This window comes from Cyprinodon variegatus, unplaced genomic scaffold (assembly GCF_000732505.1).
Source record: "Cyprinodon variegatus isolate N-32 unplaced genomic scaffold, C_variegatus-1.0 Scaffold2, whole genome shotgun sequence".
In the NCBI taxonomy this organism is placed as follows: Eukaryota; Metazoa; Chordata; class Actinopteri; order Cyprinodontiformes; family Cyprinodontidae; genus Cyprinodon; species Cyprinodon variegatus.
In genome coordinates, this window is record NW_015150455.1 from 782,212 (window position 1) to 798,403 (window position 16,192).

The 16,192-nt window shown below is 38.8% G+C and overlaps 2 protein-coding genes across 3 annotated transcripts in view; one reads left to right on the forward strand and one right to left on the reverse strand.

Moving 5' to 3' along the window:
• Positions 1 to 1,839: 1,839 nt before the first annotated feature.
• Positions 1,840 to 7,305, forward strand: cpvl (carboxypeptidase, vitellogenic-like). The gene is made up of 13 exons (XM_015369793.1): positions 1,840 to 1,981; positions 2,132 to 2,313; positions 2,419 to 2,540; positions 4,497 to 4,611; positions 4,698 to 4,756; positions 4,865 to 4,944; positions 5,037 to 5,103; positions 5,598 to 5,720; positions 5,840 to 5,971; positions 6,110 to 6,208; positions 6,442 to 6,615; positions 6,704 to 6,886; positions 6,970 to 7,305. The coding sequence occupies exons 1-13, from the start codon at positions 1,977 to 1,979 to the stop codon at positions 7,066 to 7,068; spliced, it is 1,440 nt and encodes a 479-aa protein (XP_015225279.1). The 5' UTR covers positions 1,840 to 1,976; the 3' UTR covers positions 7,069 to 7,305.
• Positions 7,306 to 14,098: 6,793 nt separating this feature from the next.
• Positions 14,099 to 16,192, reverse strand: part of creb5 (cAMP responsive element binding protein 5) — a 45,376-nt gene continuing 43,282 nt past the window's right edge. For both annotated transcript variants that reach the window (XM_015370918.1, XM_015370909.1), the window contains exons 9-11: positions 15,931 to 16,158; positions 15,113 to 15,221; positions 14,099 to 14,256 (exon numbers count right to left, since the gene is read on the reverse strand). In XM_015370918.1, coding sequence (XP_015226404.1) covers positions 14,099 to 14,256; positions 15,113 to 15,221; positions 15,931 to 16,158 — 495 coding nt within the window. The remainder of the gene's footprint in view (positions 14,257 to 15,112; positions 15,222 to 15,930; positions 16,159 to 16,192) is intronic.

Below are 16,192 nucleotides of genomic sequence, written 5' to 3' on the forward strand. Positions count from 1 at the left end.
AGAGAATGGTCCTGCAGAGAATGCTGCACCCGCTCCCAGTCCTGGAAAAAGATCTGCTGTGTTGATACGTTATTGTGTTAATGCTTTTATTCTTACATCAATTAGTTTACGTCTTCAATGTACTCACACTGTGACAAAGGGTTTAGGGCAGAGGTCTTCAACAGGGGGTCCATGACCCCTAGGGGATCCACAGAGGTACTACATGGGGTCCCGAAAGTTTTGGTTGATTAGGCTTTTTTTTAATATTCCCCCCTGCAATTTTTTTTCCCAGTATTTGAAATGTCTTTAAATACACATGAACATGAATTCAACAAAAATGGAGGCAGAAGATGTCTTTCAGTCATCAATGTACACATTCAGCGACACACAGGAGCTCTTTCAAGCTGGCACCATTTCATTCACAACACCTGTCCCATCAACCAGGAATCAGAAACACTTTAACAGCGCTGCCAACTTTTCACCAAACCTTGGGGTGAGATTTTGAAATAGTTTGGACAGGAAACCCTGTCATGTTTAGATGAGGACAAGTGCAGCTATTGGTTGGAGGTTTTCAGAGGATTTAACTGAAGCAAAGTTGCAAAATGTGCAATTTTTATACCACAGTAAATGTTACTGAGTAACAATAAGTGGTCTGCAGTTATGTGGAACATTTTTCACACAATATACATTATTTTCTACATTCTGGTGATTTTTAAGGAATTGAAGAACAGCAGAATGGGCAGCACTAAAATACTTGCATCTTAAATATACTTTAAACAAAGAATTTCACAGCTTTGATTATTAACTATTCTCTGCAGTTCAACTAAATTAAACAATGGGGAACTAATAAGTTATGACTGGATTACTGGCACTAATACAGGAACCAGGGCAATCAAAACCTATGTAAACTTCACTGTGTATAAATATTTGCTAATAGGCTAAAGATTAAAAAGCTTTATTCATTATGTTATTAGTTTTTCTTACAATTGACAAAACAGCTAAACAATTCAGACCTTCTAGGAGGCTGTAGATTTTATAAAAGCTCGCCATGACAGGAGACGGCACTTCTCTGGATGTTTTATTTGGAAGGTGTGATGGAAATTAAGTTTTTAAACATATTCAATGAACCAAAATAAACCTGGCTAGTCCTTGTGTGTTAACACTAAGGTTGTATTGAAAATCCCCATGGTATTTTTATACATGAATAAGTGGAATGGAGTCGAGTTTTAATGTCTGTCATTTTTTAGTGTGAGAAATTGGGAACGTGGAGTGAGAGTGTGTGAAGACACCGAGATGGGTGAGTCTCACCCAATGGGTGAGAGTTGACAGCCCTGCTTTAATAATCCCAGGGCAAAAATACTTTCATTACATGACTCCATATGTAATAAAGTGACTATAGGACCAGTTTGACACTATTTCATACCATATATATAATTAGGGGGTCCCTGCTCCATCTCGCCATTGGGTGTCCTTGGCCTGGAAAACGTTGAAGACCCCTGGTTTAGGGTTTATGTCAATGTTACTAAATTTTCTAAATTTTATGAAACAAAGTAATTGGACCAGATGAACAATGATATGCCTCCTCTGATAAATGAATTCATAAAAATTAGGCCTCTAGGCTGTTACTTAAACTGAAATGTGGAAATAATGAGGTCCATAAATTTTTTTTAAGCACATAATATGAAGGTAATTTTGAAAATTTTTTAAATTGCCTTCATTACTAACAAAAAAGCAACCAAATATTTAGTGAGATCAATTTCCCTTTCAGCCTCAGTCCATTCATTAAGGCTGCTATGTTTCCTGCGAGACATTGCTCAGGGTTCCGTCTAGACTCTCAGAACAACCACGTGGTTCATGGCGCTCATGTGACCTCCAATCCAGTCACGTGACTCCGGTTCACTGCGATGATCTGTTTAATACCACAGAGAGAGATCACTGGCGCTTTTCTCCTCTCTGAAGCTTGAAACCTGCTTCGTTTCCATAGAAACCACAGGATAATGAGGTGAGTGGTGGTCTGTCTCTCCTTTAGCCCACAGCGGGATGTTTCTTCCTTTTCTCTGGTTATGAAACCTGACTCAGTGCGGTGTTTGAGGCTCACACATAAATCCCGGATGGTCTGTAGGTCTGATGTGAAACCTGTCCCTGATTGCAGGATGCTGAGGGAAACTCTGGCTCTCCTGTTTCTCTGGGCCTGTCTGGACTCTGCAGCAGCCGCTCGAGGCTGCTCGTCGTTTTTCTGCAGGAAATCTCACAGAGTCAGCAGTCTGAATGGAGTGGACCCCGGGGCCCCTCTGTTTATCACTCCTTATCTGGAGAAAGGCGCCATAGATGAAGGTAAAGGAACCTTCTTACACCAGAAAGACACATATATTCACTAACTTTTTCAGACACTAACCTCTTTTTTTTTTTGAACTGACACACCTTGTTGATTTGGTGCAGCCAGGAAGCTGAGTATTGTTGGAGAAATGCCTGGGGCCAATGTCAAGAGTTACGCTGGATATTTCACTGTCAACAAGACCTACAACAGCAACCTCTTCTTCTGGTTCTTCCCTGCATATATGGTGAGATCCGCCTGTTGTTCTGCAGCAGGCATTCATTGCCTTACCCTCAGCAGATTCAGCGGATCATGCACTTTCTTTTTGAGGAAGTATTCTCAAACAACAGTAACTCTCTCCATTTAATCAGTTTTAGGAATAATTCCTGAAAGGGTGATTAAGCCACTCCAGCAATGCAAAATTAAGCCATTTTAGGAACTAAATATTTCTCTTTTTACATCTATAAATCAGTAACTATGCTTTTTAAGTCACATGCAAACTCCTGACATGCTATAAAACTTGAACCTCAGTTTGCAATTTCAGCAGCTTATTATTTTACCGGAAATACCTTTGAGTTTGCCGTCCTGTTAGTTAAAATGTTGATGAAATAAATGCAATACCAAATCTCTGGCTTTTAACGCTTTAGGTTACATTTGTGATTAGAGGTGAGATATTTATATGGATCATAAAGAGTGAAAGCCAATTGGGAACTTAGTAGACCCAGGAAGATTAGTGGCCATTTATTTGGCAGCTAATGGGGATCCTAATAAAACTAAACTAAACTAAACCCAGAGACCGCCTGGTTTCCTTTTACAAAATGCTCATCACTCATCTCTGTTTTTAGTAAGGCAAGGCAAGGCAAATTTATTTGTATAGCACAATTCCGTACAAAGGCAATGCAAAGGGCTTTACATTATTAAAATATAGGAAAATAAAAGAGAATCAATGCAAGTAGGAAAAAAAATAAACAAATAGAATAAAAAATGCAGAAACAAAGAAGAACATTAAAAACAGTTGGCCTAAAGAAAAGAAAAAAGTTGAACTAATGATTTTTCAGTTGAACTGTTTAACTAGAAGAGTCGAAGGCAATCCGAAACAAATGTGTTTTTAGTCTTGATTTAAAGGAACTCAGGCTTTCCGCACTTTTACATTGCGGATATCCAGGTGTTACTGAACAGATTTTCAGTGAGTTTAAATAAACAAGAATGGGGTTCATGTGCTTGACTTTGTTATTAATCATTACTAATGCAAAGAGGATTACAGTTACACATGCAGCTTTAAATATAAACAGAGGTCCTGTCTTCTATTTAGTTGAAAGTCTCGCATCCTTTGTGCCTGACGTATATGGTGCTTCCAAATTCACAATTCAAACATCAAGCTGTTGATTTAGTTGATTTCTTCTGATTTAGTGCAAGACACTGTTATTCCTGGCTGCAGAAACAGACCCACAGCATGATGCTGCCGTCCCCGTGCTTGGCAGTTTGAATCTTGTTCTGTGAACTGATGGTCCTGTAAATCTATCTTGGTCTAACATGACTTTAAAACCATTTCTGCAGAATGCATGTGGGTTGTCTTTGGGTGCAGCTCTGATTTTCACTCTCTCTGCATGTTCATATAAAATGTGCCTCGTTGTTGAGGGTAACTGTGGTTTTTCCAGTAGTTGCTAGCTCATGGCTGGCTTCAGCCTTTGTTTCTGATCATTCTGGTAAATTTCCATTTGTTTCACGCAGACAGTTTGGGTCTGATGTCTGAAACTAGAATACCAGAGAGAGATCCGGCTAGACGATGTTCCTGAGCCGCTTCAGGATCAGATAAAGTCTCTGCCACACCAAGTTTTTGCAAAGCACTGAGCTTGGTAGGGTGCATGTCATTTATAAACCCTGCATGAACTCTGGGCTTATTTTTCATAATGCATAATTTCTTTTGTTTTCTTTGAAAATTCAGATTCTTTGAATCAGCATCAGTATGAGAATAATGGCTGTTAAAATGTATGGAAACCTAGTGATCGCTATTTCTTCTCCTTTTATTTGTGCTGGGATGGACCTCATTAATTCCACTTTTCTAGGTTCACATCCTGTTTTTTTTTGCATTTCTTGCTTTAAGAATCAGTTTTAAAAACTTTTTCTTTTGTTTTCTTTTTAAATGTATCTCACCACTAGGTGGTGCTGAGTTGTCATTTTCCTCTTCTTCCCTCATTTCCAGGCAGGCCAGGACAAGGCTCCAGTACTGCTCTGGCTGCAAGGTGGACCAGGTGGCACCTCTATGTTCGGCCTCTTTGTGGAACATGGACCCTATGTGGTTTACCAGAACCTGACTGGTAAGAACTGGTCCGGCCCAAAAGAGCGGCACACATTGTAAAGCTCTAACAGTTTTGTTGGAGCTGCAGTCTTTCTCTCTTTGCAGTTGGTTTGAGGGATTACGCATGGACGAGCAGATACTCAGTTTTGTACATCGATAATCCGGTATTTATATCCCCATTTTAACTTACAAAAAAAAAAAATCTAAACATCACTGCAGCCAAACTTCAGCTCAGCATGTATGAAACTTTATGAGGTGTGTTTTGTTTGCAGGTTGGAACAGGTTTCAGCTTCACTGATGATGACAGAGGATTTGCTAAAAACCAGGATGATGTTGGGAGAGATCTGTACAGGTGTGCGGTCCTGATCCGCCATTGGACATCATTTCTCTGAGATGGTTTTGTTCTATTTGCTTCTAACTTTTGACTCTCTTCATCTTTAATAGTGCTTTAACACAGTTCTTCCAGCTCTTTCCTGAGTATCAGTCCAACGAGTTCTATGCAACTGGGGAGGTAAATTTTTTTCCTGTAATATTTGTGCATTTAAACACATAAATTGATCTTTTTTTCTATTTAAAAATAATGACTAGAGAGAGTTCTGACAATATGTAAATAAACTTATCAGATCCTCGGATTTACAAATTTTGAAGTGCAATGTGAACTGTTCTATGACTTCAACATGGTGAACAGTTTAAATCTGATCTAGCCTCAAAACTATAAATACTGATTAAAGAATGCATCATCTGTCCACATGACAAAAGGTATGCATGGAGAAGTAATTTGGAGGTTTTAAACATAAGAACAGCCCTCTACCTCTCAAGCATGGTGGTGGCAGTGACAGTTTAGCTGCCATTGACCTTAAGACAGCACTGAAGAAGCAATGATGATGAACACAGAAGCACCACTGCTCCTGACTGAGTAAAGCAGACTTAGCGTGATAGTCTACATTCCTCTGACTCCAAGTTTATGGAGCATCTTTTTCACTTTGCATTTTCTTATTTCGACAGTCATATGCAGGGAAATATGTCCCTGCAGTTTCCTACTACATCCACAAAAATAATCCCACTGCAAAGGTGAAGATCAACTTCAAGGGCATGGCTATTGGGGATGGACTCTGTGATCCAGAATTGGTGGGTGTCGTGCATCTTTAGATGAAAGCTGCATAGATCTATAGATTTCAGATGTAACTGCCTAGTGTTGTTGTTATTTTTTTAAATTGTACTGTATTTGTTCTGTGAAACTTTACTAGATGCTTGGTGGTTATGGAGAGTTCCTGTATCAGACAGGAATGATAGATGAGCTCCAGAAGCAGTATGTGGACAAACAGACGGACCTCGGCGTAGAACTTATCCAGCAGCAGAAATGGGTGGAGGCTTTTAAGGTAGAATCCGGATCTGTACTTTGTAATATTGGTCTTTTTGTATTTGACAGATTTGCATTGGTTTTCAACCATCCGGGAAGATTTGTGCGCTTCGGAAACAAATGTTAGAAATGAAGCATTTTCCTTTTCTGAATTCAGGTTTTTGACTCTTTACTGAACGGCGACGTGGATCCGTATCCCTCCTTTTTCCAGAATGCTACAGGCTGCACCAACTACTTCAACTACATGATGTGTCGGGTATGAAATATGAGCTGCTCTAGTTTATGCTTTAAAAACAGACTGAGCTTCAGAGATGGGGGTTCTGGAGCCAACAAATAATCTCCATGCCATGTATTTGTTCAATCTGCACAGTGAATATACCTGTGCAGATTGGACTCACCTGGTTCAGTGGTTTGGCAGATCAAATGTATGATATAGATTGGACTTTTTGAGTCCAGATCTCATGTATTACCTTTTTGTGTGTCTGACAGGAGCCTGAAGACCAGGAGTACTTCTCTCAGTTTGTGACTCTGCCTGCTGTGAGGAAGGCCATCCATGTGGGCAACCTGACCTTCCATGATGGCTCTGAGGTGGAGAAGCACCTCCTGCAGGATGTCATGAAGAGCATCAAACCATGGCTGGGCGTTCTGATGGACAACTACAGGGTAATCCCCAGCAGGGACATCGCTTAAAGGAATGATTTAATTTCCTGAAATGAATTGTTCACTAAAAGTCAGTGTGACTGTTGTATAGGTCCTAATCTATAGTGGTCAGCTGGATGTGATCGTAGCTGCTCCTCTGACCGAGAGATTCCTGCCAACTGTAAACTGGAGTGGAGCAGCCGAGTATAAAACAGCCCCCCGCTTCCCCTGGCAGCTCCAGCCCACTGACACTGAGGTGGCGGGCTACGTCAGGCAAGTCGGGGAGTTCTTCCAGGTGAGCGGACGGGCAGGACGAAGGGCACATGCAGACGAGCAGGGATGGTAATTGTTGAATTTTAACCGGTCCATGTTTCCCAGGTCATCATCAGAGGAGGGGGACACATCCTGCCTTATGACCAGCCAGCGAGATCCTTCGATATGATCGACAGATTTTTGTCAACAAGAGGCTGGGTGTGAAAGGAAATTCTTATGGGCTCACGGAACATATTGATTTTAAAGATGGTTGATTGTCACAACAAACAATTTTTTTGTGTATTTTGTATATTTTATCTGATCCATCAACTCTGAGCTCACTTTTTTTATTTTACACAAATCAGTTTGAAAAGTTTTGTTTTTGTTTGATCAGACTTGAGCTTCTGCAAGATTTTTGTGTGAATAAACCTAAAAATAAAGGTGCTTTAAATAACATGTCTTGATTTTTAGTATAGGATGGTCTTATTCCAATGGGTGTTTATTTTGAAAGGGTACACAAGGGGTCGCTATATTTCAATGGATTGTAACAGCAGAAAAAAATGCAAACAAAAGCAGAAGTTGGTCAATGAGGGGCTTTTGTTTTGTTTCTAGTTGGTGCTATAAAATATTTATTTTGTTCATTTTGGTTGAAGAATTGCAAACTAAATCTCTCAATAAAGTGTGGGGCATGTGTTTGACAGCTGTTAGAGCTGGATCTGCTTCATCTATGAAGGTTTTGCAGCCTAACTTCTTGTTATATGAAAAAGCGGTGCAAATTTCCTTGGAAATCCAGTGTTAGAAAAGAAAATAAAACAGTGTGCCTGATTCACCACTAGATAAACAATAGCAGGATAAATACAACTACATATTAAAACATGTTTTGTCAGAAAGGCTACACATACATATGGATGATTTTGATTCTGATTTTTGTTGAGTTCAATCAATGTTTATTGATTCTGTAAAAAATTGAATAGTTTTTTTTTTATTATTTGTATTTCTTTTTCCTTTTATTCTCATCTTAATCTAAGTTGGGTCCAAAGCCCCCCAAAAAACTTCTGTGTTAAACAGTGAAAGAGTTTTTTCTAAAAAAAAAAAAAATCTAAACTTTAATATCAAAGGTCATCTACGATTTTGGTCTGCAGATGTTGAAAAAATAGTTGGTGCCCCTATTTTAATTAAAGAGAACCACACAATGGTCACAGGAATAGTAATATTAAATAAAAATTATATGAAAATGAAAAATTAAAAGTCAAATTTTGCTCTTCAACCATGCTTCAACACACTGATTTAAACGAATAAATAAACAGGCCTGGACAAAAATGATGGTACCCTAATTATTTTGTTGAACATTCTTTAGAGGAAGTTGCTGCATTCAAACAATTCCTGTAGCTGTCAATGCAACTTCTGCTTCTCTGAGCAGGTATTTTAGGTCCAATCCTCATGACCCAACTGCTCCAGTGTCTCAGGTTTGAAAGCTTTTCTAGATTGCTCCAAAGATGCTTAACATGATTTAGGTCATAGAAGGCCACTTCAAAAAAGTGCAATGTTTCCTTCTTAGCCATTCTTGGGTGTTTTTATTTGTGTGTTTTGGGTCATTACCCTGTTGAAAACCCATAACCTGTGACTGAGACCAAGCTTTCTAACACTGGGCAGTATATTTCTCTCCAGAATCCCTTGATAGCGTTAAGATTTAATTCAACCCTGCAGAGATTCAGGGTCCAATGAAAGGACTGTAGGGAAGGAGAGTGTTCTTTTCTCGATATGATTCATTTGTCCATCTTTGAACATAGAGCTGATGTCTTGGCCATAAGTTCAATCTTTGTCTCATCTGTCCGTACGACATTCTACTAGAAGCTTTATGGCTTATCAGCATGTAGTTTTGCAAATTCCAGTCTGTCATATTGTCCTCCTTGGTTGTCTCCCATCAAGTCCACTTTAGCTCAAACAATGACTGATAGTGTGATCAGACACTGATGTTCCTTGAGCTTAAAGATCAACTTTAATCCCTTTAGAAGTTTTTATGGGCTCTTTTGTAATCATTCATATTATCCATCTCTTTGATTTGTCATACATTTTCCTCCTGCTGCCACATTCTGGGGAGGTAGGCTACAGTCCAATGGATCCTAAGATTCTGAATAACTTGTTCAACTGTAGCATCAGGAACATCAAACTGCTTGAAGATGCTCTTATAGCAGACATGTCGTAAGTGGCCCCTCGAGGGCCACTGTCCTGCAGGTTTTAGAGGTGTCACTGCTTTAGCACAGCAGATTTACATTAATAACTGATTAACAGATTTTACTGAATTGCAATCATCAGAATCCGCTGTGTTGAAGCTGAGAAACATTTTAAACCTCCAGCACAGCAGCCCTCTAGGACCGAACTTGGACATACATGTTTTATCATCTTTACCTTTAACATGCTTGTCCATTATTTTCTTTCCAATCTCCTGAGACAACCATGTCCTTTGCTTTTTCTTGTCCATATTGAGTGTGGTAAACACCATGTCCACATTAACATATATGCCCACTGACTGATTGCATCCACATCTGTAAGATCCAAATCCTAGATGACAAATGATATTCTGGTAATAAAGGTATAGTCTGCACGATTAAATGTCTTGAGAACAATTAAACAAAAAACATTGATGTACTTATTTTGTTGTGAATAAGAATGAATAGTGTGGCAACCTTAACATCCTTATCAAGTCAGGATCTTTGGTCTTATTTCCTTAAGGCAAACATTCTGCTTAACACACAGTTACTTATTCTTCTCTGATGTGACATACATAAGAAACAGGAAATAGAATTAGACACATCTTATTTTTTCCCAAAACTACTTGTGCCACTCCATGGGAAGAACACATTGGTTGGAGAACCGAGTCCTATTCATTTTTATTTGCACAATTCCTTTCCAAACTCTTAGGCTTTCAAATTTCCTTTCAGTATAGAAGTGCTTTTTTTAGGCCACCTCTATCCGACGACGAACAATTGAACCAGTTCAAGTGTTGGAAGAAAGAAAACTTGACTAAAATAACATCTCTGTTGGGCAATGTCTCCCACCACACGAATAAAACTGTTACAGAACTGCAGAGACTGCTGCACCTTGGGCGCATAAAGGAGTGCTGTTGCAGATCTTTTCCCCCAATGTCTTTATAATCTTTGCTGATCAAACCCAATAAGTCGTCGACACCCCTGTTGTTAATTACAGTTTTGCAACTAGTGGAAAAATAATACCTTAATTACAAAGTTTGCATTTTTTGCTTCCAGATCACTCTACTTAGCTGCATATTTCATTTAGCCTAAGTACGCTGCTCTTGATAACTGTACCCTTTTTTTAAATGTAAACTTTTCCTTACTTTCTTCTTTCCCCACTGTTAGTCAACAAAGGATTACTCTGCTCTATTATTTTTGCTGCAATGACATAATCAAACTATTGCAAATTCCTGATATACTTGGCATAAATAAGTCTGGTTTGAATGGCAGATACTATTCATCTGTGATAGATTTTAAGGATAAAACAAGTTTAAAATGAAGACCTTTATGCAGGGATGTTCCTATGTTTCTGTGAGTGTACCTTGCACCCTACATCCATCAGCCAGGATCTGGCATGTGTGCACCGACGTTAACTGCCATGTCATTTCATCAGGCATCTATCAAGCTGTCTAGACATCTTAATAATTAATGAGCATTCTAAACCTTTAAAGCATCTAACTATTTAATGAGCTGTTATTTTTTTTCAAGGGCAAGCATAGTGAACAGTAGTTGATCACATCACATTAACAGGATTACATCCAAACATACACACAAAGAAATCTCGAAAAGAAGCGACTCCACATCACAGGGCTAATTCGAATGTTACAGAACAAGTGCTTTATTTTCATACCGTAATGTAATTGGAATGATATTAAATGTCTGTACAAATGCAAAATAAAACAAAGGCAACGTAATTACAGACACAAACACACACACAAAATGTACAAAGTTATGCAGGCATGAATGGATTCATCAGTTCATTTCATATAAACAAGGTTTCTAAGCGCTGGAATGAGCCTTCACGTTTAGGCGTACAACAAAAGGCAACAAGTGCTATGAAAACATTATTTACAGACGTACCACACATTTCATACTCCCTTCAAAAAGAAAGGTGGTGTCAATACATGTACAGGATTATAGAAATTAATGATATTATGTACAATATTTATAGATTTAAAATAATACAGTCGCAACATCGTTAAGTGATGTTGCACAAGGATATGCACATGTACGCTTCCATCTGACTGTTCTGTTTGCCCAAAGAATTAACAAATGCTTTTCTTGGTAATAAATTTGAATTAAGATAGAGAGAAAAAAGGACATTTCTACACAACTTTAAAGTTTAATGATTCCAGTTAAAGTATTCTGAGGTCACCAAAATATTTTTCACATGCAAAATAAAAAAAAAGATAAGTTCAGACATCATTAGTTTAACAAACTAAAAATAAGGCAATCTTCAGGTCAGAGGGGTGGTAAGACAGAGCCCTTTTTTTTTTAAAGAGAATTTCTCTCACTCATTATTACTCATTCTGAGCTGCACATGCAGGCAACAACGTCGAGAGACTACAAAAAAGCTACATTTTGATAACACCTACAGCACAAGTCAAACGGCCTCACATCCATACCCAAACTTTAGGTCCCCTTGTGATGCAGGCCAGTCATGGCCCCTTAGAGAAAAATGGCAAAACACATCTATGTTTCTCTCGCTGGTGTTTGCAGATGGGAGATCGCTGAGAATTACTCTGACCTTTTAATATGGCTATTCTACCCTCCGACTCCACGGAGGACAAAAGTGCATAGACGACTCTGCGATCGCTCCACCTGTCAGTGGAATGTATCCTACTCCAAAACACAGTGCATTATGGTCTGCATGCAGTTCAGCTGACATTCCTGGTCATTAAGAAGAGGAGAGGAAGAGAAGTTATGGTTAATGTGAGAAGTTTGGAGGTGTGAGAAATAAAAAAAAAACAGAAATAGAAAAGGGGAAACAAGCCTTTAACAAATCTTTTCTTTTTTCTCAGTTAATATATCTACTAAGGCTACTGATCTGAAATTAAAACCACATGTCAAAAAAAACCAAACAGTAATGCATATAGAAACAGGAAATAAATATTGAAAAGATGAAAAAAGCTAAAAAAAAATCCAGAGATATTAACCCCCCCACCCCCCCAGTGATACCTGGATGTCCTTCTTTAAGCCACCGGGATTCATAGATGCAGTTTGAAAACTAAACTTCAAAAATATTCAGCAAACACAGCAAGGGCCACAGACAGCCGTTTCTTGCAAAATCTCTGAAAGAGTAGGCGGAAGAAGAAAAAAAAAAAAGAATGCAGAAGAGCCAAAGAGTATATTTAGAATGATCCTGTATGCACTTAATGCACAAGCTCTACTGCGGAAGGAAAAACAGGCTGAAACTCTTGGAGCTTGAAATAAAATACAAACCAATCCAACACTGGGCGAATGTACTTGGGTCAATATAGACTAAACTTAAAGTTTTTAAATATCATTATACTTAAATAAATTGGAGGACAAATGATATTGCACATCATCCCCAAAAACACCACGCTAGTAGGGAGGTTAAGATATCATATTGGTGTGGGGTTGTTTTTTTCAACCTAGAGAAAGGACTCTACAGTACTGAAGTAGAAATGAAAAAAAATTGATTGAAATGGACACTTTTGAATAGAACATGAAATTGAAATGCTTTTTTTTTCTCCAAGCAAGTAAATAACCCAAAATACAACCAAGGAAACTCTCGTGGTTTTAGAGAAAGAAAGAAAAAAAGCAGTTAGAGTGGCCCAGTACGTCACCTATGAATGAAGAACAGAGTGCATAGAGAAGGCTCCTGAAAACCTCTAAGAGCTGAAGAGAATTTGTGAAGGTCAACAGGTCACCATGCAACTAGCTTCTCCGATATCAGAGATGTCCTGAAGCTTACTCCATGTGACATTCCACATTATTACAAAAGGTGTAGCATAATTGCATTAAAGTATCATAGATTACATGGGTTGATCCAGACATTTGTCTAAAAAACCTTAATCTGTTCAATTCTGATTTCACCTGTAATAGAGCTGTCTGTGATGCAGAGGAGTTTCTGCCTCATATTTTACAAGGAGGGCTAATCAGAAAAAAAAAGAGTTAAAAAATGTTTAAGGATAAATTGACGAGGAGTTTGAAAAAAGATTGAGGAACACCATTGCAACTTGGAAAGCATGCAGAGAAAGAAATAGCTAAAGGTTCCCCAAATAAAAAAAAATGCTGACAAAATTCTCCCATTTTCTCATATCATTCTTTTTTCATTCATTTTTCTTCTTTGTTATGCAGAGGAAAGAAGTAAAATATAAAAAAAAAATTCTATACAAATACTCACATGCATTCCCACAATCAGACATAACTCATTTCATTTTGAAATTTCCGAAATTTGAATCCAAACATTCAGAACACACACACGCCAAAAAAAAAAAAAAACAATAATAAACAATTAAAATCTTCAATGATTAAAGCTCGAGTTGGTCCTGCAGAGCAGAGGAGTTGATCTTCAACCCCTGAGCTGCCTCATCGGGATCACAGTGTTCAGTTCTGTAGCTGACACGACGTCAAAGGTTTTGGTCACTCTGATCATAATACGGGTGTACAGTGAGGAAAAAAAACAATCAATACTGCAATGTATTGCTTCCATCTGTTCACATGATATTGTCGCTGTCATGCAGATAATGATAAAGCTCTAAGATTTAAAATTACAGGGTGAATGCTGACAATCATACCAGCTATAAGAATTTACAAATGTATAGCGCCCGTTTGATATCGATTCTGTGTAAAACACATGCACCTAAGTTCACCCGTGATGCTCAGGTCATAATCTGACTCCTTATTCAGTCCAAAGAGATGTAAGATGTTTCTGGAGAAGGTAATGGGATGCTATTGACTCCTTTCTCTAGTTCTGTAACCACCTTGGTCAGATTTGTACCAAAACAACATAGAAAAACTCCTTAGATTAGCAACAATTTCTCTCTGCCAGTCGCAATAAAAAGCAGACAGAAAAACGAGAATGATAAAACCAAAGAGCCACAGCGAGTTAACAGAGTTAGTCTATAAAAATATACTGTAGCTACTGTAGCAGCCTCGTGGGCCTTTTGAGGTTTTTTTTTTTTTTCCAAGCATGTGCAGCTGGTAATCCTCAATAAAGCAGAGGTGGATCTGATAAAAATGGTACTCTCCAGTCACTAATGGATGGGGTTAATGTCTGTGCGGTGATTGGCCTGTCCGTGAACAGTGCTGCCCCCTACAGTCGTGGTGGAGGTGGTGATGGTGTTGTGCTGGATGACCTGCTGCTGCTGGGAGCACGCTGGGGACGGACTGCCCGCCGGACTGCTCTCCGGACCTAAGGACACAGCAGAGACATTATTCAGGATAGACTGATGTGTTATGCGTAGCTTTTTCAAATAAAGATGCTACGATACAAAAATAAACACAAACCATTTTGGTATTATTTGTAAAGAAAAAGCTATTTATTGGTAGGAAAAATATGTTTTTTTAATGTACAGTTTTTTTTAAATACATGTACGATTTCAAAATAATCAACAACAAAAAATAAAAAAAAATAAGGATAACATGAATACAGTTAAGTGTATGCAAACATGTTGATGAATTTTAGACACACATTGAAGATGACATCTGCACACAGGCTAGACTCATCGATGAAACTCATTTCTGCCCTGTCTGGGATGCGGCTTTTCGTTTGCATAAAAGAGCCATTCAGAGCATTGGGGATGTGAGCGTTATTTTCCTCTGCTAGCACAGGGAGGTGCCTCATTTACATGGAAACATCACTTGAGTCCGTATCACAGGGTGGACCTCTGATGTCATGCGAAGCTGAGCTGAAGCGCAGTCAGAAAAGTCACAACGATTGTGGTCATTGGTAAGGTTTAGCCAATTTGAAGACTGTGAGGGCTTTCTCACGCCGACTCCCTGTGCACAGAGCGGCTGTCAGACGGAAAAATTAGTCTCTAAGGAGATTTAGACGACCAACTCCCAGTCCAGGCCGGCTACCAGAGCATGCAACACCCCGGTGCGAAAGAAAGAGTCCTGCTGGGAGCATTGAAGCTGGATACCAGCATATGAGAGCAAAGCGTCCCGGCAGACATATTAGCGATATGTCTGCAGGTGAAGGTGTAGTTTTGGTCAGATTCCCAAATGTGTGCATGGGGTCATCTGTGTTTATGCTTGGGGCTACTCACTGAGGTAACCTTGGGACTCTTTCTGCATAGTGGTGATGGGGCAATCCTTGTGTGTGAGCAGAAGCTGTTTGAGTTGGGTCACCTCGTTCTTTAGCATAGTCACTTCATTCTGAAAAACAAGACAGCTTGTATTAGTGGTGGGAATCCTGAAACAAATAAATTAATTCATTATAATTAGAGAGCCTTGCAAAAACAGCCTATATATATTTGATAGACCACTACAAATCTTTATAAACAGATACAAATAGATCTACAAGAAGATGGATGGAGACGACTAGAAGTTTAGTCTTGGGGGAAACAGAATTGGATGAAAGTTTTGCTTCTAGAAGGTCATCAACCCAGATCTTATATCCAGTTTTGATGCGATAGAAAGACCTCAGCTTGGCTTATAAATTTCTATTTTTCAAAGATACTCCCCATCTAATCTAAGCTATACTTATTTTGTAAAAACAAAATAAGCAGACCTCTTTAGATATACCATCAATAGATCTTCAGCTATAATTGGTTTTACAAGGTGGTTCTACCTATCTACATGTAAAATTTCAGGTTTCCGTGAGACAAATGTATGTTAAACATGTCAAGTTTTTAAACTTCTGCTTCATTTGTATGCACTGATTTGTTTTGGTCTATAAAATAAAATGATAATAATATAGAATAATGATAGTAGAATGTAATGAAATGTGTTGCTGTACTGTAGAAAAATTTGGTAAACTTAAATAATTTTGCAAAATACTGTAAAAATGATTGTCTGGTTGGACTTTACACGGCTTACAGTCTCACACTGAGGCCTGAATTCATTCAGAGCTTTATCTTCATACCTGAAGCTGCATGTTGGTCTGAGTGAGCTCTTCAGCTTTCTTCTCCAAGGACATCACCCAAACTTTCCTCTTCTGTCTGCATCTCGTTGCAGCTGCTCTGTTTCGTTCAAGAAACTTTCGTCGTCGCTCGTCCGGATCCTCGTCCACTACCCGTCTGCGGCGCCCGCCGCTGGGTGGGGGGGACTGCAACGTCTGCGTGGGCTGCATCTGCTGGGTTGCAGGTGACATCTGAAACACGCAGTACATAAGACGGTCATTATTG